The 21,052-nt window shown below is 40.2% G+C and overlaps 1 protein-coding gene and 1 long non-coding RNA gene across 3 annotated transcripts in view; one reads left to right on the top strand and one right to left on the bottom strand.

Moving 5' to 3' along the window:
* The first annotated feature begins 1,726 nt into the window (after nucleotides 1–1,726).
* On the top strand, nucleotides 1,727–14,164 carry LOC147342406 (uncharacterized). The gene is made up of 3 exons (XR_015157982.1): nucleotides 1,727–2,077; nucleotides 12,615–12,943; nucleotides 13,889–14,164. It is a non-coding gene; the product is annotated as an uncharacterized LOC147342406 (long non-coding RNA).
* The window catches only part of GTF2H1 (general transcription factor IIH subunit 1), a 29,463-nt gene continuing 20,271 nt past the window's right edge, over nucleotides 11,861–21,052 (bottom strand). Inside the window, exons 11-15 of one of the 2 annotated variants that reach the window (XM_086385124.1) lie at nucleotides 20,627–20,744; nucleotides 16,546–16,636; nucleotides 15,999–16,114; nucleotides 14,904–14,996; nucleotides 11,861–12,867 (exon numbers count right to left, since the gene is read on the bottom strand). In XM_086385124.1, the coding sequence (XP_086241250.1) occupies nucleotides 12,781–12,867; nucleotides 14,904–14,996; nucleotides 15,999–16,114; nucleotides 16,546–16,636; nucleotides 20,627–20,744 (505 nt within the window). In that variant the 3' untranslated portion in view covers nucleotides 11,861–12,780. The remainder of the gene's footprint in view (nucleotides 12,868–14,903; nucleotides 14,997–15,998; nucleotides 16,115–16,545; nucleotides 16,637–20,626; nucleotides 20,745–21,052) is intronic. The other variant, XM_086385125.1, reaches the window with a different exon arrangement.

The raw sequence follows: 21,052 nt of genomic DNA, 5'->3' as shown, positions 1-21,052 counted from the left end.
TGGGAATTGGAAGGAGTGCAGTGTGGGGTTGAAACAATGGATATGAGACTCTTAGACACCCAGATTCCTATCTCTATATGTGCAACAAAATGACTGCCTCCTGCCTCCACCCTCACTGAAAATAGGGGGTCTATTTTCTGGGGAAATACAATCAGGATGAAGTACAGTGGTGAGAGGTACTGGCTAAAGACAGGGGCACAAGAGCATGTCTGCATACAAACAGAGAAGCCCCTTCTTGAGGCAGTTCCCAGAGAGTTAGTATGAAGCTTATACTCCCTAGAGACATGGAGCTCCTTCTCTGGAGAGATGAATGGCCTCAAAGAAAAGTTCCCTAAATACTGACTTTTGAGAGACTCAGGTGGCAAAGCTGCCTCCCGTTACCCTCATGGAAGCCCTTTATAGCCCTTTGACAGACCTGTCTGTGCACACTGAGCTTCTAACCCACTTTATTTTATTTTATTTTTTAAACAGCAACTATTCATTTAATCAAAAACTGTGATACAGCCATTTTGAAAGATACAGGTGAGGCAATGTGCATGGGGGAATGTATACGAGAGCTAATATTCCCATCTTCCATAGTGGGAAGTCAATTGATAATGTATAAAAATTTTAAATTAACAACTATACTACCAACTCTTATCTAGAAATCTGGAGGGAAATGTCAGAGGAAACAGCTTTAAAAACTTAAAGTATAAGCCTAGGGAATAGGAGAGAAGGTAGTTTGCTTTTATTTTTCTGAGTATTGTATTATTTGACCTGTAAAAATGATATACATGCTCTTGTGTGACATAAAAAATAAGTTTTAAAAATGTTAAGACTGTGATAACAAAATGGAAACACAACCTCTACTGGCAACTTGGCTATTATTTTGGAAGCAACTTCTACTCTATAGAAAAAAAAAGTGGTGAAAATTACTTAGGAGAAACACTTTACTTAATTTCATTTTGAAAATTTATGGGAGCTGGTGGTAGAAATGTATAATATAGGGATTTCTTGAGAACAACCCACTTTAAAGCAACTTGCTCAAATAGAAGTGCCAGCTGAGGGGTTTTACAGTCTGTCCAGAGTTTGGAGTAAAGTAGCCACAGGAATGTTAGAAGATGGAGCCAGCTGAAAACTGCATGCATGCTGCATCACTTCAGTCGTATCCGACTCTTGTGACCCCATGGACTGTAGCCCGCCAGGCTCTTCTGTCCATGGGGATTCTCCAGGCAAGAATACTGGAACTGGAGAGGGTTGCCATGCCCTCCTCCAGGGGATCTTCCTGACCCAGGGACCAAACCTGCTTCTCTTATGTCTCCTTCATTGAGAGGGGGTTGTTGTTGTTGTTGTTTTAAGCGCTAGTGCCACCTGGAAAGCCCACTCAAAACTGTGGTGAAGGACAAACGGTTGGTCAAGAAAGGTACCCTGGTTGGCTGTGGTGCAGGACATCTTTTTTTTTTTTTTTTGACATCTGTTTGGCCTGCAGGTTCACTGTCCTCTTCTCCATCATGCTTTGGGCTCTGAGGGGCTGACCTGAAGGACACACACAGTAGCGGTACCCCCTCCCTCTGCCATCCCTGGAGACTGGGGGAGAGGGCGAGTGAGATGGAGCCCTCCATGGGGACTGAGCTGTCTGTGTCCCTGGACTCCTGTCTTTCCTGGTAACTACTTCTTTCTGTTGCCCCATCAGGCCTAGGACTGGTAACTAGGATACCACACTACAACTTAGGGTTTCTCTGCCTGCGCTGCACTCTGCCTGCACCTTGGGAAACCGTACCTTTATTAATCTCTTCAAATTACCCAGCTTGAGGGTGCCATTTATTTCCTGCCAGGACTCTGACTGGAAACACCAAACAATATTTACATTATCAAAATGTGAAAACTGACTACTGATTACCAGAGGAACCTGTGAAATAACTATATTGGGAAGCTGGAGAAAGGGAAATGGGAACAATGGTATAAGAACACCAAATCCTTAACTGCCATAGTAGTAGTGAATAACAAAATTGATAAACTGAGAATGGAATAATATAAGCTAAAAGAGTTGAAAGTGATGACTTCTGTGAAGAGGGAAGTTGATGGACATGATGTTTCGGTATGTACCCTTTATGCTTTTGATTTTTTAAATTATGAGCACGTATAAATATGCAAAAAATTTAATTTTAAAAAAGTAAAATGTCAGGAGAAAACAGGACAGTGAAAACTCTTTGAATTCTTCAGAGGACCTGGTGCATAATGGTTGCTTAGGTACCAACAGCAGAGTTGAACCCTATGTGGCTCTCCTTTAGAGCTTCGGGTCCCCAAGAATCTGTCACTGCTCTTCAGGAAAATGTGCTTGACAGTGTGTGTGGCCTGATAGCAGGGTGGGGAGACAATAAGGCGATTAGGGAGAGAGGTCAATAGTTCGCAGCTGCATAGATTTGCTTTGAGGAGCAGAGCCTGAATCTTAGCTCTCCACTCTCAACTAGGAGTCAGGGTCTTTAGGCAAGTTATTTCACCTCTCCATTCCTCAGTTTATTAAGTCCCATGAGGGCACAGTCTATTATAACCATCATCTTTTCCTGACCAGAGACTTTATATAGTGGGGGCTGTAGACTGATGCATACTAGGAGCTTGATAAATGAGTGAATCCTTAACTATAAAGAGGAACACATTTGAGTCAGTTCTAATGAGGTGGATGAACCTAGAGTCCATTATACAGAGTGAGATAAGTCAGAAAGAGAAAGACACATTGTATATTAATGCATATATATGGAATCTAGAAAGATAGTACTGACGATCCTACTTGCAGGGTGGCGAAGGAGACACAGACATTTTGGACACAGTGCTGGAAGAAGAGGGTGGGAAGATATGAGAGAATACATTGAAATGTATTTATTACCATATGTAAAATAGATAGCTGGTGAGTTCGATATATGACTCAGGGAACCCAAAGCCAGTGCTCTGCGACAACTTGGAGGGGTGGGATGGAGAGGCAGGTGGAAGTGGGGGTTCAAGAGGGACAGGACATATGTATGCACACCTAATGCTGATTCATGTTGATGTGTGGCAAAAACCATCCGAATATTGTCAAGTAATAATCCTCTAATTAGAAAACTGTAAAAAAAAAAAAAAACTGAGTTAATCATAAGGATTAATTAAGAATGTACATATAACATGGCAAATGTTTGGTAAATAGATCAAATAAATATTAATTTTTTTCCCTCTTACTTTCTGCCACAGTTCCCTATCAATGTTGATATCAATCAGCTTTGAGCTGAAGTCTGATAGAGGTAAATAATAATAAATGGTATGAAGAACAATTATTGAGTCTTTAATTTTTGCCTTGCAAGCTTATATTAGCTTATTCAATTTTTACTTCCTAAGTACTCTTATTATGCCCACTTTACAAGTGAGAATGCTGAGGCATAAGCAGTGAAGGCCGAGTGCGGAAGAATTAATGCTTTTGAACTGTGGTGTTGGAGAAGACTCTTGAGAGTCCCTTGGACTGCAAGGAGATCAAACCAGGAGATTTCCTAAAGGAAATCCATCCTGAATATTCATTGGAAGGACTGATGCTGAAGCTGAAACTCCAATACTTTGGCCACCTGATGCAAAGAGCTGACTCATTTGAAAAGACCCTGATGCTGGGAAAGATTGAAGGCAGGAGGAGAAGGGGACAACAGAGGGTGAGATGGTTGGATGGCATCACTGACTCAATGCACATAAGTTTGAGCAAGCTCTGGGAGTTGGTGATGGACAGGGAAGCCTGGGATGCTGCAGTTTGTGGGGTTGTAAAGGGTCGGACACGACTGAGCAACTGAACTGAACTGAATGGCATAGCTAGTAAACGGTGGACTAGGATTTGAACACAGGAGCTCAGCTTTAGAGCTTAAGCACTTACTCATTTACTAGATTGTCAACAACCTATTCATGTAACCCAGAAAATGGATCACTATCAGGTTTTTCAGGAAATTCCTTCTTGACTAAGCAATACTTGTGATATGCTACTGTCCAGACAACAAAGTCACCACTTTTGGGTCTGGGGATGTGTTCACTGAAGGCTGTTAGTGACCTTGTTTTGAAGAGAAACCCATTCATGTATTTTATCAAGCCTCAAGGTTGCTCTCTTGCTAACTTAGCATATCTTCTTATTCTTTGATCCCAACATCTTTAAAAAAATAATTTTATTTACTTATTTTTGGCTGTGCTGGGTCTAGTTGTGGAGGGCGGAGGCTACTCTCTAGGTGCGGTTTGAGGGCTTCTCCTTGCGGTGGCTTCTCTTGTTGCAGAGTGCAGGCTCTAGAGTGCTGGCTCAGTAATTGTGATGCATGGGGCTTAGTTGTTCTGTGGCACATGGGATCTTTCCCGTCAGGGATCGAACCCGTGTCTCCTGCATTGGCAGGCCAGTTCTTTACCACTGAGCCACCAGGGAAGCCCCCAGCTTCCTTTTTCAAAATATTTTTTTAGTGAAATATAGCTGATTTACAATGTTGTGTTAGTCTCACGTGTATAGCAAAGTGGATCAGTTATACATATGCATATACCCATTCTTTCAGATTCTTTCCCCATATTGGTCATTATGGAGTATTGAGCAGAGTCCCCTATGCTATACAGTAGGTCCTTATTAGTTATCTATCTTATATATAGTAGTGTGTATATGTCAACCCCAACCATCCATTAATCCCTCCTCCTGCTTACCCCCTGGTAACCATAAGTTTGTTTTCTACGTAGATTCCAACTTCTGTCTTTAAGAAAAAATCTTAGCAAGTAGTTAAGATATAATACGCTGTGCTTCTTTTCCCATTCCCACGAATAAAAAAAAAGGAAAGTTTTCTTCCCTAAATGTAAAACACAAGATATGAAATGACACATTCATTTCAAACAAATTTTGGATTCTAATTTATAGTTTCTTTTAACTTACAGTTGTCCTTTAATCTATATTTTACATTTTACATCCCAGGAAAGAATACAGAAACATTCTCTTCAGGTTCTCAAAAGACTGGAAAGAGTTTATTTCATAAATACTGCAACTGAAGTGTGCAATTAGTTATAAGCAATTTCATATAGGTAATTTGGAGAATGCAGGGCACCACTAAGAAGTGAGTATTAATAAGTCTATTAAAGATAAGCCATGAAAATTAGTTTTGGGGGGCAGTTTTGGGTGGGGTAAAAGTACAAAACTAAGCACCTTTACTGTTCATTGAGGGAATTTTCTTCCATTCAGGTTTCTAAACAAGGAACTTAAGAAGATGTTGCCTTTTACTGTGTGGCTCAGTGAAAACCTATATCAGCAGACACTCACCTGACACATATCAAGTGTTGGACTCTGTCCCAAGTGTCCTGTATACTCTGTTATCCTCACGGTAACCCTACCAGCTAAGTGCTACTAGCAGTTCAGTTCAGCCGCTCAGTCATGTCCGACTCTTTGCGACCCCATGAATCGCAGCACGCCAGGCCTCCCTGTCCATCACCAACTCCCTGAGTTCACCCAAACTCATGTGCATTGAGTCGGTAATGCCATCCAGCCATCTCATCCTCTGTCGTCCCCTTCTCCTCCTGCCCCCAATCCCTCCCAGCAGCAGGGTCTTTTCCAATGAGTCAACTCTTCGCACGAGGTGGCCAAAGTATTGGAGTTTCAGCCTCAGCATCATTCCTTCCAAAGAACACCCAGGACTCATCTCCTTTAGGATGGACTGGTTGGATCTCCTTGCAGTCCAAGGGGCTCTCTCAAGAGTCTTCTCCAACACCAGAGTTCAAAAGCATCAATTCTTTGGCACTCAGCTTTCTTCACAGTCCAAGTTTCACATCCCTACATGACTACTGGAAAAGCCATAGCCTTGACTAGACAGACCTTTGTTGGCAAAGTAATATCTTTGCTTTTTAATATGCTATATAGGTTGGTCATAACTTTCCTTCCAAGGAGTAAGCGTCTTTTAACTTCATGGCTAAAATCACCATCTGCAGTGATTTTGGAGCCCCCCAAAAGTCTGACACTGTTTCCACTGTTTCCCCATCTTTTTCCTATGAAGTGATGGGACCAGATGCCATGATCTTAGTTTTCTGAATGTTGAGCTTTAAGCCAATTTTTTCACTCTCCTCTTTCAGTTCCATCAAGAGGCTTTTTAGTTCCTCTTCACTTTCTGATGAACTATGATGAAATATGATAAACCTGATGAACTATGAACGGAGGTTCGTGACATTGTGCAGGAGACAAGGATCAAGATCATCCCCAAGGAAAAGAAATGCAAAAATGCATTGTACAGGCTTTTTAGTTCCTCTTCACTTTCTGATGAACTATGATGAAATATGATGAACGTGATGAACTATGGACGGAGGTTCGTGACATTGTGCAGGAGACAGGGATCAAGACCATCCCCAAGGAAAAGAAATGCAAAAAAGCAAAATGGTTGTCTGAGGAGGCCTTACAAATAGCTGTGAAAAGAAGACAAGCGAAAAGCAAAGGAGAAAAGGAAAGATATTCCCATTTGAATGCAGAGTTCCAAAGAATAGCAAGAAGAAATAAGAAAGCCTTCCTCAGTGAGCAATGCAAAGAAAGAGAGGAAAACAACAGAATGGGAAAGACTAGAGATCTCTTCAAGAAAATTAGAGATACCAAGGGAACATTTCATGCAAAGATGGGCTCGATAAAGGACAGAAATGGTATGGACCTAACAGAAGCAGAAGATATAAAGAAGAGGTGGCAAGAATACACAGAAGAACTGTACAAAAAAGATCTTCATGACCCAGATAATCACGATGGTGTGATCACTGACCTACAGCCAGACATCCTGGAATGTTAAGTCAAGTGGGCCTTAGAAAGCATCACTATGAACAAAGCTAGTGGAGGTGATGGAATTCCAGTTGAGCCATTTCAAATCCTGAAAGATGATGCTGTGAAAGTGCTGTACTCAATATGCCAGCAAATTTGGAAAAGTCAGCAGTGGCCACAGGACTGGAAAAGGTCAGTTTTCATTCCAATCCCAAAGAAAGGCAATGCCAAAGAATGCTCAAACTACCGCACAATTGCACTCATCTCACACGCTAGTAAAGTAAAGCTCAAAATTCTCCAAGCCAGGCTTCAGCAGTACGTGAAACGTGAACTTTCAGATGTTCAAGCTGATTTTAGAAAAGGCAGAGGAACCAGAGATCAACTTGCCAACATCCGCTGGATCATCAAAAAAGCAAGAGAGTTCCAGAAAAACATCTATTTCTGCTTTATTGACTATGCCACAGTCTTTGACTGTGTGGATCACAATAAACTGTGGAAAATTCTTCAAGAGATGGGAATACCAGACCACCTGACCTGCCTCTTGAGAAACCTGTATGCAGGTCAGGAAGCAACAGTTAGAACTGGACATGGAACAATAGACTGGTTCCAAATCAGGAAAGGAGTACGTCAAGGCTGTATATTGTCACCCTGCTTATTTAACTTATATGCAGAGTACATCATGAGAAACGCTGGACCGGAAGAAGCACAAGCTGGAATCAAGATTGCTGGGAGAAATATCAATCACCTCAGATATGCAGATGACACCACCCTTATGGCAGAAAGTGCTACTATAACACTCAGTTAATAGATGAAGAAGAAACTGACGCACAGATTAAGTCACATAGCTAGTGAGCTTCGCAGTGGGACTTGAGTCCAACAGTGTAGGTTCAAAGTCTGGGCTCTAATGACTCTGCTACACCATGGGTCTGCCACTGCTGAGGCGGCAACTCATCCTGGGAGGGCCTGATATAGCACTCCTTTTTTTCTGCTTCTTACATCTGTGGGTCTTGGGTGACAAGAATCTGATTGTACAAGTAAAAATTCCAAGGAATTTTTGTATTCAGGCCAGACATAGCCTGTTCTTATGGATAACTGGGTACCAGAAGTAGCACACTAACGGGGAAGACCAAAATTCACAAAATTTAGCTTACATAAAGGGGACCATGAGGGGATTCTCTAAGGAGATAAGCCCCCTGTCAGGGTTTATCTTAAAGGGTATAAGTGTGTTCACAGGTGTTTCTTTGCTAGAAAAATCTCTGTAGGCTAGAAAAATAATTTTAAGTGCATGGAAAAAAAAGTCTTGGAGAAAATGCACTAAGCACTACCTCAAGAGACTGAGACTTGGGGGTAAGGATACAGAAACATTTTCTATTTTATATGTATCAGTACTATTCAAACCTTAAACCTTAAAAAATAATACTTTTGTAATTAAAAAATGGACATTAATGGTCAGTGATCTTTTCATTCCCTTTTCACTATTCAGTTCACCACTCAGCTACTTGAACCAGAAAGATATACATTTGAGTAAAGGTGGTCTGTGAATTCTAACACCTAGTGAACCTGAATTTGACGTGCTGCTGCTGCTGCTGCTAAGTCACTTCAGTCGTGTCCGACTCTGTGCAACCCCATAGACGGCAGCCCACCAGGCTCCCCCGTCCTTGGGATTCTCCAGGCAAGAACACCGGAGTGGGTTGCCATTTCCTTCTCCAATGCATGAAAGGGAAAAGTGAAAGTGAAGTTGCTGTGTCGTGTCTGACTCTTCGCGACCCCATGGACTACAGCCTACCAGGCTCCTCCATCCATGGGATTTTCCAGGCAAGAGTAGTGGAGTGGAGTGCCATCGCCTTCTCTGGAGTTTGACATGAGGGGAGGGCAAATCCAGTGAGCTAAGTATAGACATTTCTGTAATTGCAACTAGCGTATAGTTGAGTCTTGTTTTTCAATCCAATCTGACAGTCTTTACCTTTTAGAGTGTTCAGTCTAATTGCTAAGGTGTGTGCTAGGCTTCTCAGGTGGCTCAGATGGTAAGGAATCTGCCTGCAATTCAGAAGACCTGGGTTCGATCCCTGGGTAGGGAAGATCCCCTGGAGAAGGGAATGGCAATCCACTCGTGTTCTTGCCTGGAGAATTCCATGCACAGAGGATCCTGGCGGGCTACCATCCATGGGGTCACAGAGTCAGACACAACTTAGCAACCTCCAAGAGGATGGGTTTAAGCCTTGCTTAATACCATCTTGGGCTTCCCTGGTGGCTCAGAGGTTAAAGCAACTGCCTGCAATGCAGGAGACCTGGGTTCGATCCCTGGGTTGGGAAGATCCCCTGGAGAAGGAAATGGCAACCCACTCCAGTATTCTTCCCTGGAGAATCCCATGGATGGAGGAGCCTGGTGGGCTACGGTCCACGGGGTCACAAAGAGTCAGACACGACTAAGCGACTTCACTAATACCATCTTGCTATTTATTTCTATGACTACAGATAAGTAAAATTTAAAGATTAAGCCAGTTTTACCTCATGCGTCAGCCTACTTTTAAAGATAGTTTTTCTTTTCTGGTCACACACAGGGCTTATGGGATCTCAGTTCCCTGACCAGAAATCAAACCTGGGCCCACAGCAGTGAGTGCCAAGATTTAACCACTAGGCCGCCAGGGAATTCCCGTCAGCCTATTTGTTATCCATCCCAAAAAACAGCAGGTTACTAGGTGGCCAGAGAGGCTATATAGGTTTTTCAAGCTGCATCGTTAGGGGAAATGGGAACACCTGGACCTCTGGCTCCACCTCAACAGGTACAATTAATTCCATGTTTGTCACATTAGGGGTTCTGGGAAAGACTTATGAAAACGGACTCTGCAGGTAGCTCCCAAAGTCTTTTCTGTGACTTAAATACACACCCGATTGAGGATATGGACTACAAACCAAGTCTGATCATCCTTGAACCAAGTTCTAGGAACTGCTCCAGCTCTGGATAATTAAAGAGCTGAAAATAACTAAGACTCCCCTGGCCTCAGGAACTGGAAGAACAGCTGAGTCTTGAAGAAGCTAAACTGGGAAAGGGCAGAGGTAATGCACTGAGGAATCCCATGCAAGTTCTGACACTGGAAACAGCAAACCTAAGTTTAAAATGGGCAGCTTTCCATCCCAGGGCCACTCTGGCTCCAGACGACATATGCACCAATAGGAAATCAGTTTCTGGATTAAACCCTCGGCCTGGATGAGTGGGTTACCTTTCTCAGTTATGGATGTTTGAGCAATCATTTTTTTCAGATTGAAGCAGGCAACACAAGGTATCCCACTCATTTTGTAGTGTAAGTCCAAAGTAAACTAGACTACTGTTTTTATGCTTTTTTCCAGGAGAAACTCATTCTTCTGGGGCACAGCATGCCTTCCCTATGCTGACATTTTGTAGCCTTCCAGGCTAATGGGCCCTGCTAAGCAGACTAATACCATAATGTGATTTGCCTTAAAACCACCACGCAGTAGAACTGGAGGCAGAAATGACCAACAGGGTAAAGGAAAAACTGGGCAAGAAAACCCTGGGCTGGGGAATAAAGGCTTCCAACTTCACCACGAAGTGGCTACTGGAGTTTAGCAATCTAGGGTAAGCCCTGCCACTTACTGGGGTAAATTGCTTAACATCAAAGCCTTTTCTAAAGGTGCTTGGCACAGTGCTGATTTATCACGGCTCTCAATTACCAGTAGCTGCTATCATTTTCCACAATGGGAAGGTGGGGTCATGGTAGGCCTGAACAGCTGCCAAAGTTCAATTTGAAAGGACTCCAAGGATCAAGTATATCAGATGTTAGCTGGACTTGAAACTGAGAGTTACCTTTGGTGAAATCTCTTGTTAAGTCCTTCATTCCTTATAAGACTTCATATCTTCCTATTTATCAGAATTCCACTTAATTTGGACCTAGTTTTCCAGTTTGGATTGTTCCAAAGTCTTATGTAGGTTTTGGCATTTCTAATTGCTAGACTTTTTATCTACAAGCCAACCAACCGTAATTCCCTCACAAAAACAATTTATGCTTAAAATTTTCCCCAAGATTCACCCACACCTAATGGGTAAGGTCTGAACTTTTAAAAATAGCTCTTAGTAAAAAAAAAATCTTATTGACTTGACTGCACTCGGTCTTTGTTGAAGCATTCGGGATTTTTTGTGTGTGTGGCATGCAGATCTTCAGGTGCGGCCTGGGAACTCTTAGTTGCGGCCTGTGGGATCAAGTTCCCTGATCAAGGATGGAACCAGAGTTCCCTGCACTAGGCTTGCAGTTTCAGCCACTGGACCACCAGGGAGGTCCCAAGACCCGAATTCCCTACCTTGGCATACAAAGCCATTTGCAACTTGAATTAAACTGATTTTCTTCCGCCTCTTGTCACTTTCAACTCTCCAACACTATTGCCCCAAAATGCCTTTCCTTTCCTTCACACCTTCATCATGCCCTTCCCTCTTCTATCTTCAAGGCTGAGCTAAAATGTCACCTCTTTAGTGAAGCCTACCCATTTCCCCAATGGTTTCTTCCTTCACGTTCCATTATACTTATCACTTAATCTTTAACAGAGAACTTACCCGAGACATACTCTTTCTTCTATTTCAAACATTTTTTGATCTGCTCCATTGCTATTGCTTATATAGTTGTGACAATCATACATTTGAAATGTACTTTGTAAAACTGTAAGTTATAACACACCATCACTATACTGGTCTGGAAGAGAAACGGCGGGACTGAAGCAGAAGAGTGATGTTGTTGCTTTCCTTTTACTGGTTCGAAGTCTGAACTGGTTTTTGACCTACTGCAGCCACTTTATATGGAAAAGAACCAGCTTGTATAATGGCTTAAAAAAGTAATGAGTAGCCCTCGAGCAACCCAACCAAGTAAGCACCACATGTAAGGAGAATCCAAAGGATGTGTTGCAGTTAAGAGTATCTATAAAAAGTTTTACTTTTTCCTGTAATTTTAATACAAGACATCTAAAGTCTTAGATAAATATTGAGTTGATCCTATTAGGAACAAAATATGGCATGGATTCTAAAAACATGAACATATCTTTTTTTTCCTTTGCATTTAGGCTTTGCAGTTACTATGTAATGATTATCACTTTGCCAACAGTCAGATACTAGAGAAAGAGAGATATGAGAAACATCTTTTATTTTTTTTCTAAAGAGGTGAAAATAAGTAAGATTTCTTATATTTCTCACTCATAAGATTTTTAAACTCTTAAAAATGCAATTTCCTCTTTTCAAAGCACATGCCATCTTAAAAAAAATCTTAGCAATGTACATTTGCACTCAAAGAAAAACATGCAGCGCCATTGTCCTCTGACAAAATTCTGCATAAAAACCTCACACGACTTTCTGCACACATGTCCCCTCTTTATCATTTAGGGACTCCAAACCACAAACATTCAGTGCAATATTTATTGTTTCTTATTTCCGTAGGAAACACAGGACCAATGATGTCTTCTGACTACAACTGTTTCTGGATGGCTGAGCAACAGTCTCCCTCTGCTTTATTTTAAAGTACTCTCTTTAACTTGCTGATGTAAGGTACAACTAGAATTCAGCAAAACTTGAGGATCCAAGTGGAAGATGGAGGAGAAATACTTAAGGTGTACCCTGTGCCATAAACTTAGGAAAAAAATTTACACAGAAAAAAAACAAAACAAAAACCTCAGATTTATCAATGCACCCTTTTAAAAAGTGTTTTTTTTTTTTTTAAATTTCTGAAAGCAGCTTAATGTGAATCAAAAGCAGTTCCTGAGTAACTGCAGTAAACAGTGTCTTTTTAAAATATATATATATATATATTTGCAACTTAGCTCATTTTGGTTCTGCCTTAATTTACTTCCCCAGCTTTTAGTTTAATCACAGTTCCTTTCCTTTCAGTTCTCAATGTGCAAGTACAACAGCATCAGCTCCAAGAGTCGGCGCGCTGCAGATGTTTCTTGTCACTTCTGTGTGATCGCCTGCATGTCTGTCAGGCCAGGTTTCCAGAGTTACTGCAGGCCACAGTTCTCTCAGTCTCACAAAACCTGTGAGAGCTGCAGACACTTCACGTTTTCTTCATCAGACGCCGTGACTGCCACGTGTGGAGCTTGTTGTAGGCTGTCTGGAGCATCTCCTCTATGTGACTTACCAGCTGAAAAACAAACACAACACTCTTAAGCAACAACGGGCTAATGGCTGGTGAGGTTAATGCTTCTGACTCAGATCTGGTACATATTTCAGAGCGCAGTTGCAAAGCTCTTTTTTATTTCCCCAATGAGGCAATATGCAGGCCCTCTGTGAAGGTTCTCAGATACATTTCATATAGAAAGGTAAGAGGGATGGGGGCGGTGTACAGTATAGGCTGAAGTTCACCTGCTCTGCCTACGCTGTATGTCTGCCCTGTCATTAACCAGCCACAGAATAACAGGAAAATCTGTGTTACAGGTCTCAGTTTCTTCTGTCAAATCAGAGGTTTCGAGATTTAAACATTGGACTTCTAAGTAAAATCCAGAGGGCATCAACACTATCTGAGAGAAAATATAAAAAATGCCCTACTCCCCTGAAGATTCTGAGGCAGCAGGTCTGAGATGATACCCGGGAATCTTTTGATTTTCAAAAGCTTCTGAGCTTAATTCTGCTGAACAGCCAAGCTTGAGAAGCACGTTTCTATGTTCTCTAGGTCTTTCCCAGCTCTCAACACTTCAGGATTTCCACATAATAGATTACAGAAAAATGTAATTAGTCTTAAACCTCCACACAAGTACTATGAAACCCCTTCTGTCAGGACTATGTACTTTGAGTAGAAAAAAATTTTTGCCCTCATCATAGACATAACTAGAAGTCAAAAGGACCACACTGATCTAAGCTGATAAAGGCTCCTGAGGTAGAATGTCCTTGGATTATCTGTTTCCTTGGAAGTGGACAGTGTAATTTACATGGTTGGAAGTAAAATTTTTGTAATGTCTCCAAGTCAATTTTGGCAGTATGGAGACAGAGAACAGGAAGGCTTAAATCCTTATAGCATGCCAACAATTTGGATTCAATCTGAGGTAGAGTTAGAAACAAACAAACCCTTATTTACCACATCTGTTATCAGTAAGTGTGTTTGTGTAGGGGAGTGTTATTTACTTCTGTCGGTAAACTACATAAAAATCATTTATTCTGCTTGACAGGCCACAATGTTTCCACAGTACCAGTTAGAAGAGATGACCACCACAGCCTCATGTAAGGCTGCTCAGGGCCTCAGAATTCTTTTTACCAGAGACCTTTTTACAGTGCTCCAGGCAGTTACAATCAAATGAGAAGGCACATGAACTGAATCTGAGATCCTTGCTCTGCTGTGGGAAGACACTTCAAGATTCTTTTCTGATTATAAATAATATTACGTTTTGAGGAAAAAAAAAACAATGTTTAGGGAATAAAAACTTACTAAAAATTTTATCAATGAAGATTTTTCAGCTTTCAACTATGAAATTTCCTGTTTTGCTTATCCTACTTACATACTGAACAAAAATAGTTTTATATGCTATTTTTTCCATAGTCATCTTTGAGAAGACTTGCATTACACACAGAGAAAGAATCTTGTGCAGTTGCTCTGCGTGTGTGTGGTTTTGTGTGTGGCTGGCTCTAGTCTTGCATTAAAAACATTAAAAATCCTGAGTGCAGGTGACACTTCTCACGCATCACCTCACTGCTGCCCTGCTGTCAACAGGGGAGCTGAGGCCATCACCCAGGAACTTTCCAGCTCACTCTCACAGAATGGCAACTCTGCCATTCTTTGCACTGCTAGAATGTAACTTGTTACTTAGGTTTTCAAAATAAACATTTTTAGGAACATACACATAGGTTGTAAATCTATAAAGAAAAGCATGAAGATGACTATTACAGATGCTGGGTTAGTCATGACCTTGATAGAGTGTGAAGGAGGTGTGGGCAACTGGCCAGGGGCACTCAGGTGCTGGCTCTATTTCTTACCATGCTTGGTGAGTACACAGACACTGGCTTTACTGCTTCAAAAAGCAACTGTATTTTATACACTTATGAATGTGTGATACATTTTACAATTAAAAAACAGGATTCCCAGGGACATAAAAAACAACATATATACTCAATTACAGGAAAACAAAGTTAATTTCATCATTTTACTACAGAGAAAAAAATCAGGCCAAAACTAGATTCTTGCCTTACATTTGTGCTTAAATACTGTCTCCGAATTTTTTCTTGGAATGGGCAGAGCTTTGTAACTTGGAATCGTTCCAAATTACTTTTCATTTTCACTACCTAAAAAAGATGAGAGAAATAATGAATTAGACTCTCAAGAACCTACAGAGATCAAGGGAAAAATACACATAAGGTTACTTTCTTTAAGATTTACTGGCTTCACCAGGCAGAGAAGCAGTTATCTAATATATTTAGATTTTTTGAGTTCATAATTCCTATCCTTCCTGTTATTTTTTTTGTGCATGTGTATAAATATGTATGTGGAAAACATACAGTATATACTGTTATGAAATTCCACTTGGTTTAATGTGAACATCTTTAAGTCATTAAATATTAGGTCATCATTTAAAATGGATATATCTTTAACCAATCTGCTTCTGATAGATATCAGACCATTTCTAACATAGACAGTGGTAGAAAAACATCTCTATGGCTCAATATTTGCATATATTCATTCTTAATTATTATTTTCTTATATTTCTAAATGTTGAATTTCTGGGTCAAAGCATTTTTTAAAAACGTAGTACTAGCAGTAGAAGAAAGGACTCTCATCAAACTGGCCAATACCGATTATTTCAAATTTTTTATTCTTTTGCAAATTATAGATGAAAAATGCACCTTTTCTGTAGCTTTAAAGATAATCCAGGAAATGAACCCACACTCCCTGCACTGGAAATGTGAACTTTTAACCACTGGACCACTAGGGAAGACCCTAAAGATTGTCTGTAAGATAATTTATATAGTAAGGCTATTACTGTTTTTTAAAAATTGAAGTATAGTTGACTTAACAATGTTGTGTTTGTTTCTGGTGTATAGCAAAATGATAGTTAAGTTTTAAGATGTACAATTAATAGTTATGGAACTGCTCTGGATCTCAAGTTTCTTTACAAAATGGGTATCAATACCTACTCCATGAGGATGCTGTGAGGCTTAAATGAAACGATATAGGCAAAGTAGCGTTTGGCACATGGTAAACGTTCAATACAGTTTTCCAACGTCAAGATAACACCTCACTAATTCACATTATCAAAACAGCTGGCTGTGTTTGGGATCAGTTCTAACCTTTTCTTCTAGGAATGGTGTATTAACAGGAAAACAGGACCAGAAGTGCCGTAGAAGTTCCCCAACAGCCACATATAGGTGTTTCAACTCAGACTGAATATCATTTGGCACCATCTCTGCAAAAGAAAAAGAGGTTCACAGAATAAAAGCTATTTTCCCATGTGTATGCAGTCTCTGACTCACAGTATAAATGTGAATGTGCACCCTGCCAATGTTAAACCTGGATGTGCTATTCTAAATTAGTGATTTTGTGGCTGACACTAAATTCCCTTGGGGTTTCAGAGGCCTTTTCAGGTTTTGCTTTAAGAGGTAGGAGAGGGAAAAAACCTTTTAGTATGACATAGCAATGTGCCACTGTTTGTAATATTAAAACAGTACTGAAACATTAAGCTGTTTTCTAGGTATGCTTCAGGATCTGGATGCATAAAAACAAAACACAGATCCTGGAAATGTTCCAAAGGAAAACCACTACAACTTTAACACTCTTCTCAAATTGCTTTAGAGCTGATTTAGGTAAAGGGATAGCAACAGGAGGTCCAGCACGTACGGTTTATGGCTTGCTGTGTCCCTCCCTGCATCAGTGCTCCTCCAGGCGACAGGGCTGTGATGGTGCTACTGGCAGCACTACTTGAGAGAACCTGAAAGGAATGAAGGAAACATTTCAGTTTAACAGCAAATGTCCATAAATACACAATCTACAGCAACCAGAGTGAACTGCTTCCCATAGGGCTACTAGAATACCTACTAATCTTTCAGGAATACCAAATTTACAGGTACCTCAAAATACATCCCCTTTTGTCCAGTCAAGCTTCCCCACCTTAGAGAGTATAGCTGATTGACAATATTGTGCTAGTTCCAGGTATACAGCAGACTGACTCAGTTAAACATATATATGTATATAACCATATTCTTTTTTTCTTCTAATTTATCACCAGGTACTGAGTACAGTTCCTTGTGCAGTAAATCCTTATTGTTTATTTTCTATGTGGTAGTGTGCATCTGCTGGTCCCATACTCTCAATTTATTCCTGCCTCCCCCACCCCTACTCCCACTTTCTCCTTGGTAACCAGAAGTTTGTTTTCTATGTCTGAGTCTGTTTCTGTTTTGTAAATAAGTTCATCTGTACTATTTTTTAGAGTCCACATATAAGTGATATAGCCAAGCTCTTTCTTAAGTACCAACTTCTTAGCACTGAAGGTAAAACTGAGTTTAAGGAAAGAAAATGTCAAAAAAACACGATAAACCTTGACTGGCAGCTGACATAAGAAAATCCAGCCAAGCAGAAATATATCACTTGACATTTTTCAAGGAAGTGGATACACATTGCCAAAAGGGGAAAAAAACCTACATTCCCCACTGTATCCACATGAACATCCAGGGACATAACTGATGTATCTCTTCAATGAGTGCCTAACAAGTACCAAGGACCAGTCATAGTGAGGAACAAATCATCTGCTGAACAGCTCAAGCACAGGGTTAGTGTGTTTTACAAGTAGAAATCCAGGTATGTATGGGCTGGATGAAAAACAGAACTTGGTGTAAAGAGCGCATTACAGGTTGACTATGAGTCAAGCAGACATGAAAGTTCACTTGATTCCTATTTCCTTCTGTCAGAAAGTATGATAATGCACCGTAACCACAAGTTTCACTGACTGCTAAACTTGCTGACCGGTCACTGGCTACACTCGGGAACACACACCCGATGGCGGATCATCTTCGCACATGTCTCAGATAATCAAATCACTTTTTGGAGGGAAAAATCTAAACTAACCACAGCTGAAAAAACTTAGTGTTGACCTATATACACTAAAAAGAACTTGTACAAAATAAGTGCTTTTTCAAACTTGAATTAAATAAATAAATAAATGTAAAAAAAAAAAAAGTTAGGTGGAACTACTTTGGCCCAAGGGCCAAATCTAGAAGGAAAGATGTAGTCAGACAATCCCATATTTGTTATGTGAGCATAAGTACGTACACACATATTTCTTTGCTTTGTCCACTAACAGGACAAAGAGACCAGTAGCAAATGACATCCCACCTAGTACTCAGATCTTGGTTTCTAAACCTACTCAACACTTGCCAGGCAGGGAAAGAGTCAGATGAACTTGGAGTACTATCTCATTGTGCCATAAACTAAAGAGGCGCTCAAAACTGATGAAGATACTGTCAGAAAGAGACAGGGGCCAGTATAAAGGGCGTGGAAAGGGTCTAACTACAAAGGTGCAAGGGCACCTTTTCAGGGGTGACAAAACTTGCTTTTTATTTTGATTGTGTTGGTAATTACATGACTGTATATAGACACTGAATTCAAAAGAATATACTGAAAATGTAAATTTTACTGTAAGACATCTCAGTTTAAAAAAAAAAGGATAGCAACAATTTATAACCCACAGAATATAAGAATCCATGCTTATAAAGAAAAGTAAATAAATATGAATGAGTCAGGGAGGTTCAGAAGGTCAACTGATGGGAGGACAGAATTAGAAAATCACCATTTAACTACCACTATGATAATAACTGTTTTCAGCAAGAATCATCAACAGATTCTAAAACATTAGTGAGTAGAAGTTTGAGGGTAAACAAAATAGTTACACAGTATCTCCCCACAAGATACTTATTAATTATGAAGGGAAAAATTGGTAAGTTTTCCACAGAGAAATCAGATAGTGCCTTAACCAAGTGATCAGAGTTAACACTGCAAGGCAGGACAAATAAATATGTGCGTCCTCATAAGATGTACAAAGGATGCCATATTACTTACACATCAACGTGGTGGGATTCTTGCCAAAAGCGAAATCCAATCATGAGAAAATGCGAAACTGAAGTTGAGGGCATTCTACAAAAAACTGACCTACTCTTCAAACATCAAGGTCATGAAAGATAAAGATTGAAAGACTCCTCCACTGTAAAGGAAACTAAAGAGACGTAAAAACCGAATGCAATTCATGAATCTGATTTGGATGCTGGACCAAAAAAAGTTTTTCTTTTTTTTGCCACAGGGACATTAATGGTACTATTGGTGAAATTTTTCCAAGAATATAGGTTAGGGACATCCCTGGTGGTCTAATGGCTAAGATTCCATGCTCCCAATACAGGGGCTTGGGCGTGATCCCTGGTCAGGGAACTAGATCCCATATGCCACAACTAAGATCCTGAGTGCCTCAACTAAGACCATGTGTGTTAGTTGCTCAGTCATGTCCTATTCTGTGCGATTCCATGGACTGTAGCCCCCCAGGATCCTCTGTCCATGGAATTCTACTGGCAAGAATACTGGAGTGGGTTGCCATTTCCTTCTCCAAAGACCATGTACAGCCAAATAAAGAAAAAAAAAATTTTTTTTAAAGAATACAGGTTAGATAATAAGACTTAAACAATGTTAACTTATTGTTTCTGTAACTGTAGTGTGTTATTTAGATGTAAAGGATCTGGGGCTTTCTAGGTGGCGCTAGTGGTAAAGAACTCACCTGCCAATGTAGGAGACTAAGAACTAGGGTTCAATCCCTGGATCAGGAAGATGTCCTGGAGGGCATGGCAAGCCACTCCAGTATCCTTCCCTGAGAATCCGGTGGACAGAGGAGCCTACTGGGCTACAGTCCACAGTGTTGCAAAGAGTTGGACATGACTGAAGCAACTTAGCATGCTCACAAAGGGATCTACCTTCAAAATGGGTCAGAAAACTTTTGCAACTTTTTGTAAATCTAAGATTATTTCAAGGTTAAAAGTTAAAAAGTCAGTCCCCATATGTGATAAGCACTACAATTCAGCTTTCAATTCAGTGTCTGAGTGTTTATGAAAATAGAGAAAAGGGAAAAAATAACTCACTACTGGGCATGCTGAGGACTGCTTTAAAGAGGCAATGGAATTTGAACTACTTTGAATTATTACTATTTGTTCCTTGACACAGAAACAGGCAAAAGACACTCTTAAGAGAGAAAGCCTGAGAAAAAGCACAGGAAGCATGTAGATGATATGATTAAAAACCTCTGGGTAGTTTACAGAGTGTTAGGCTGGAGTACAGGACTCTTTTTTTAAGTTATGTGGGGAAGGAAAGGGTGGCGATATGGCTGGAGTTGGGACTAGAGATGTGGGTTAGGTCAGATTGTAGGGTTTGGCGAGTCAGACAAAGAACATCCAGACAGTTACTATGAGAAGAAAGGGAAGCAGTAAAGGTTTTTAAGTTGCAGAGTGATGTGGTTGGAATCATGCTTTTATTAAAGTAACTTGCAGTGGCTGTGCTGAAAACCTGTCCCGTTTACCTAAGTCGAGGTGATGGAGTCAAGAATTACTGAACTGACAGGACTTGCTGATCATCTGAAGTATGTCTAAGGGCAGGGAGAAACAAAGAATATCTACAGAATGATGTCCAGAAATTTTTTGGAAATCTGGGAGATTTTTCCAATAAAACTGTATATATGGAAGAAAAAAAATCAGCAACCACAAAACTCATTATCTTATTTTCATTATCATCTGAACTTCAGGTATGCCAAATATTTCTCTTTACCTGACTTTTTCAATTTATTAAGCAGAAATATGTCTTTACCCCAAGTTAAGTATGAGTTTTATAAATATGAATGTGCTCATAAAAAGTAACTGGGGATTCTGTTTTTCACACTGTATAAATCACCTACCTGAGTTAATCTGGGTGTATAAGCTTCCATTTCTTGTCTAATACTTTGAAAAGAATTAATAATGTCCTGACTTGTTGCATACTGCAGCGACTGGATTGGAGTTGGACCATGATAATACCTGAAGATTAGCCAAGAAATTACTAATCACACAGAATAAGGGTGCTCAATATTTGTCTGTCAAATATTTTAGCAGTCTCCATACAACATTCCCCCCAAGTAAAGAGTTAAAGATATTTCAATTAAATAACTTAATTCCAATAAGGGTATTAGGAAGAGAACAGCACAGATAGCTAAAAGTTATTTTCTTCGCTTCAATCATTTAGGATCCTTTCCTGAGATGTACAAAGTAACTTTTTAAGGAAATACAATACTATATTTTATGGCAACAAACTGATAAAAACTTGAATACTATACTTGCAGAATAAA

The sequence above is a fragment of the Bos grunniens genome, chromosome 29 (genome assembly GCF_055505025.1).
Source record: "Bos grunniens cultivar Pamir isolate PY7600 chromosome 29, Bosgru_T2T1.0, whole genome shotgun sequence".
Classification (NCBI taxonomy): Eukaryota; Metazoa; Chordata; class Mammalia; order Artiodactyla; family Bovidae; genus Bos; species Bos grunniens.
This window is presented reverse-complemented; position numbering and strand designations above follow the sequence as displayed.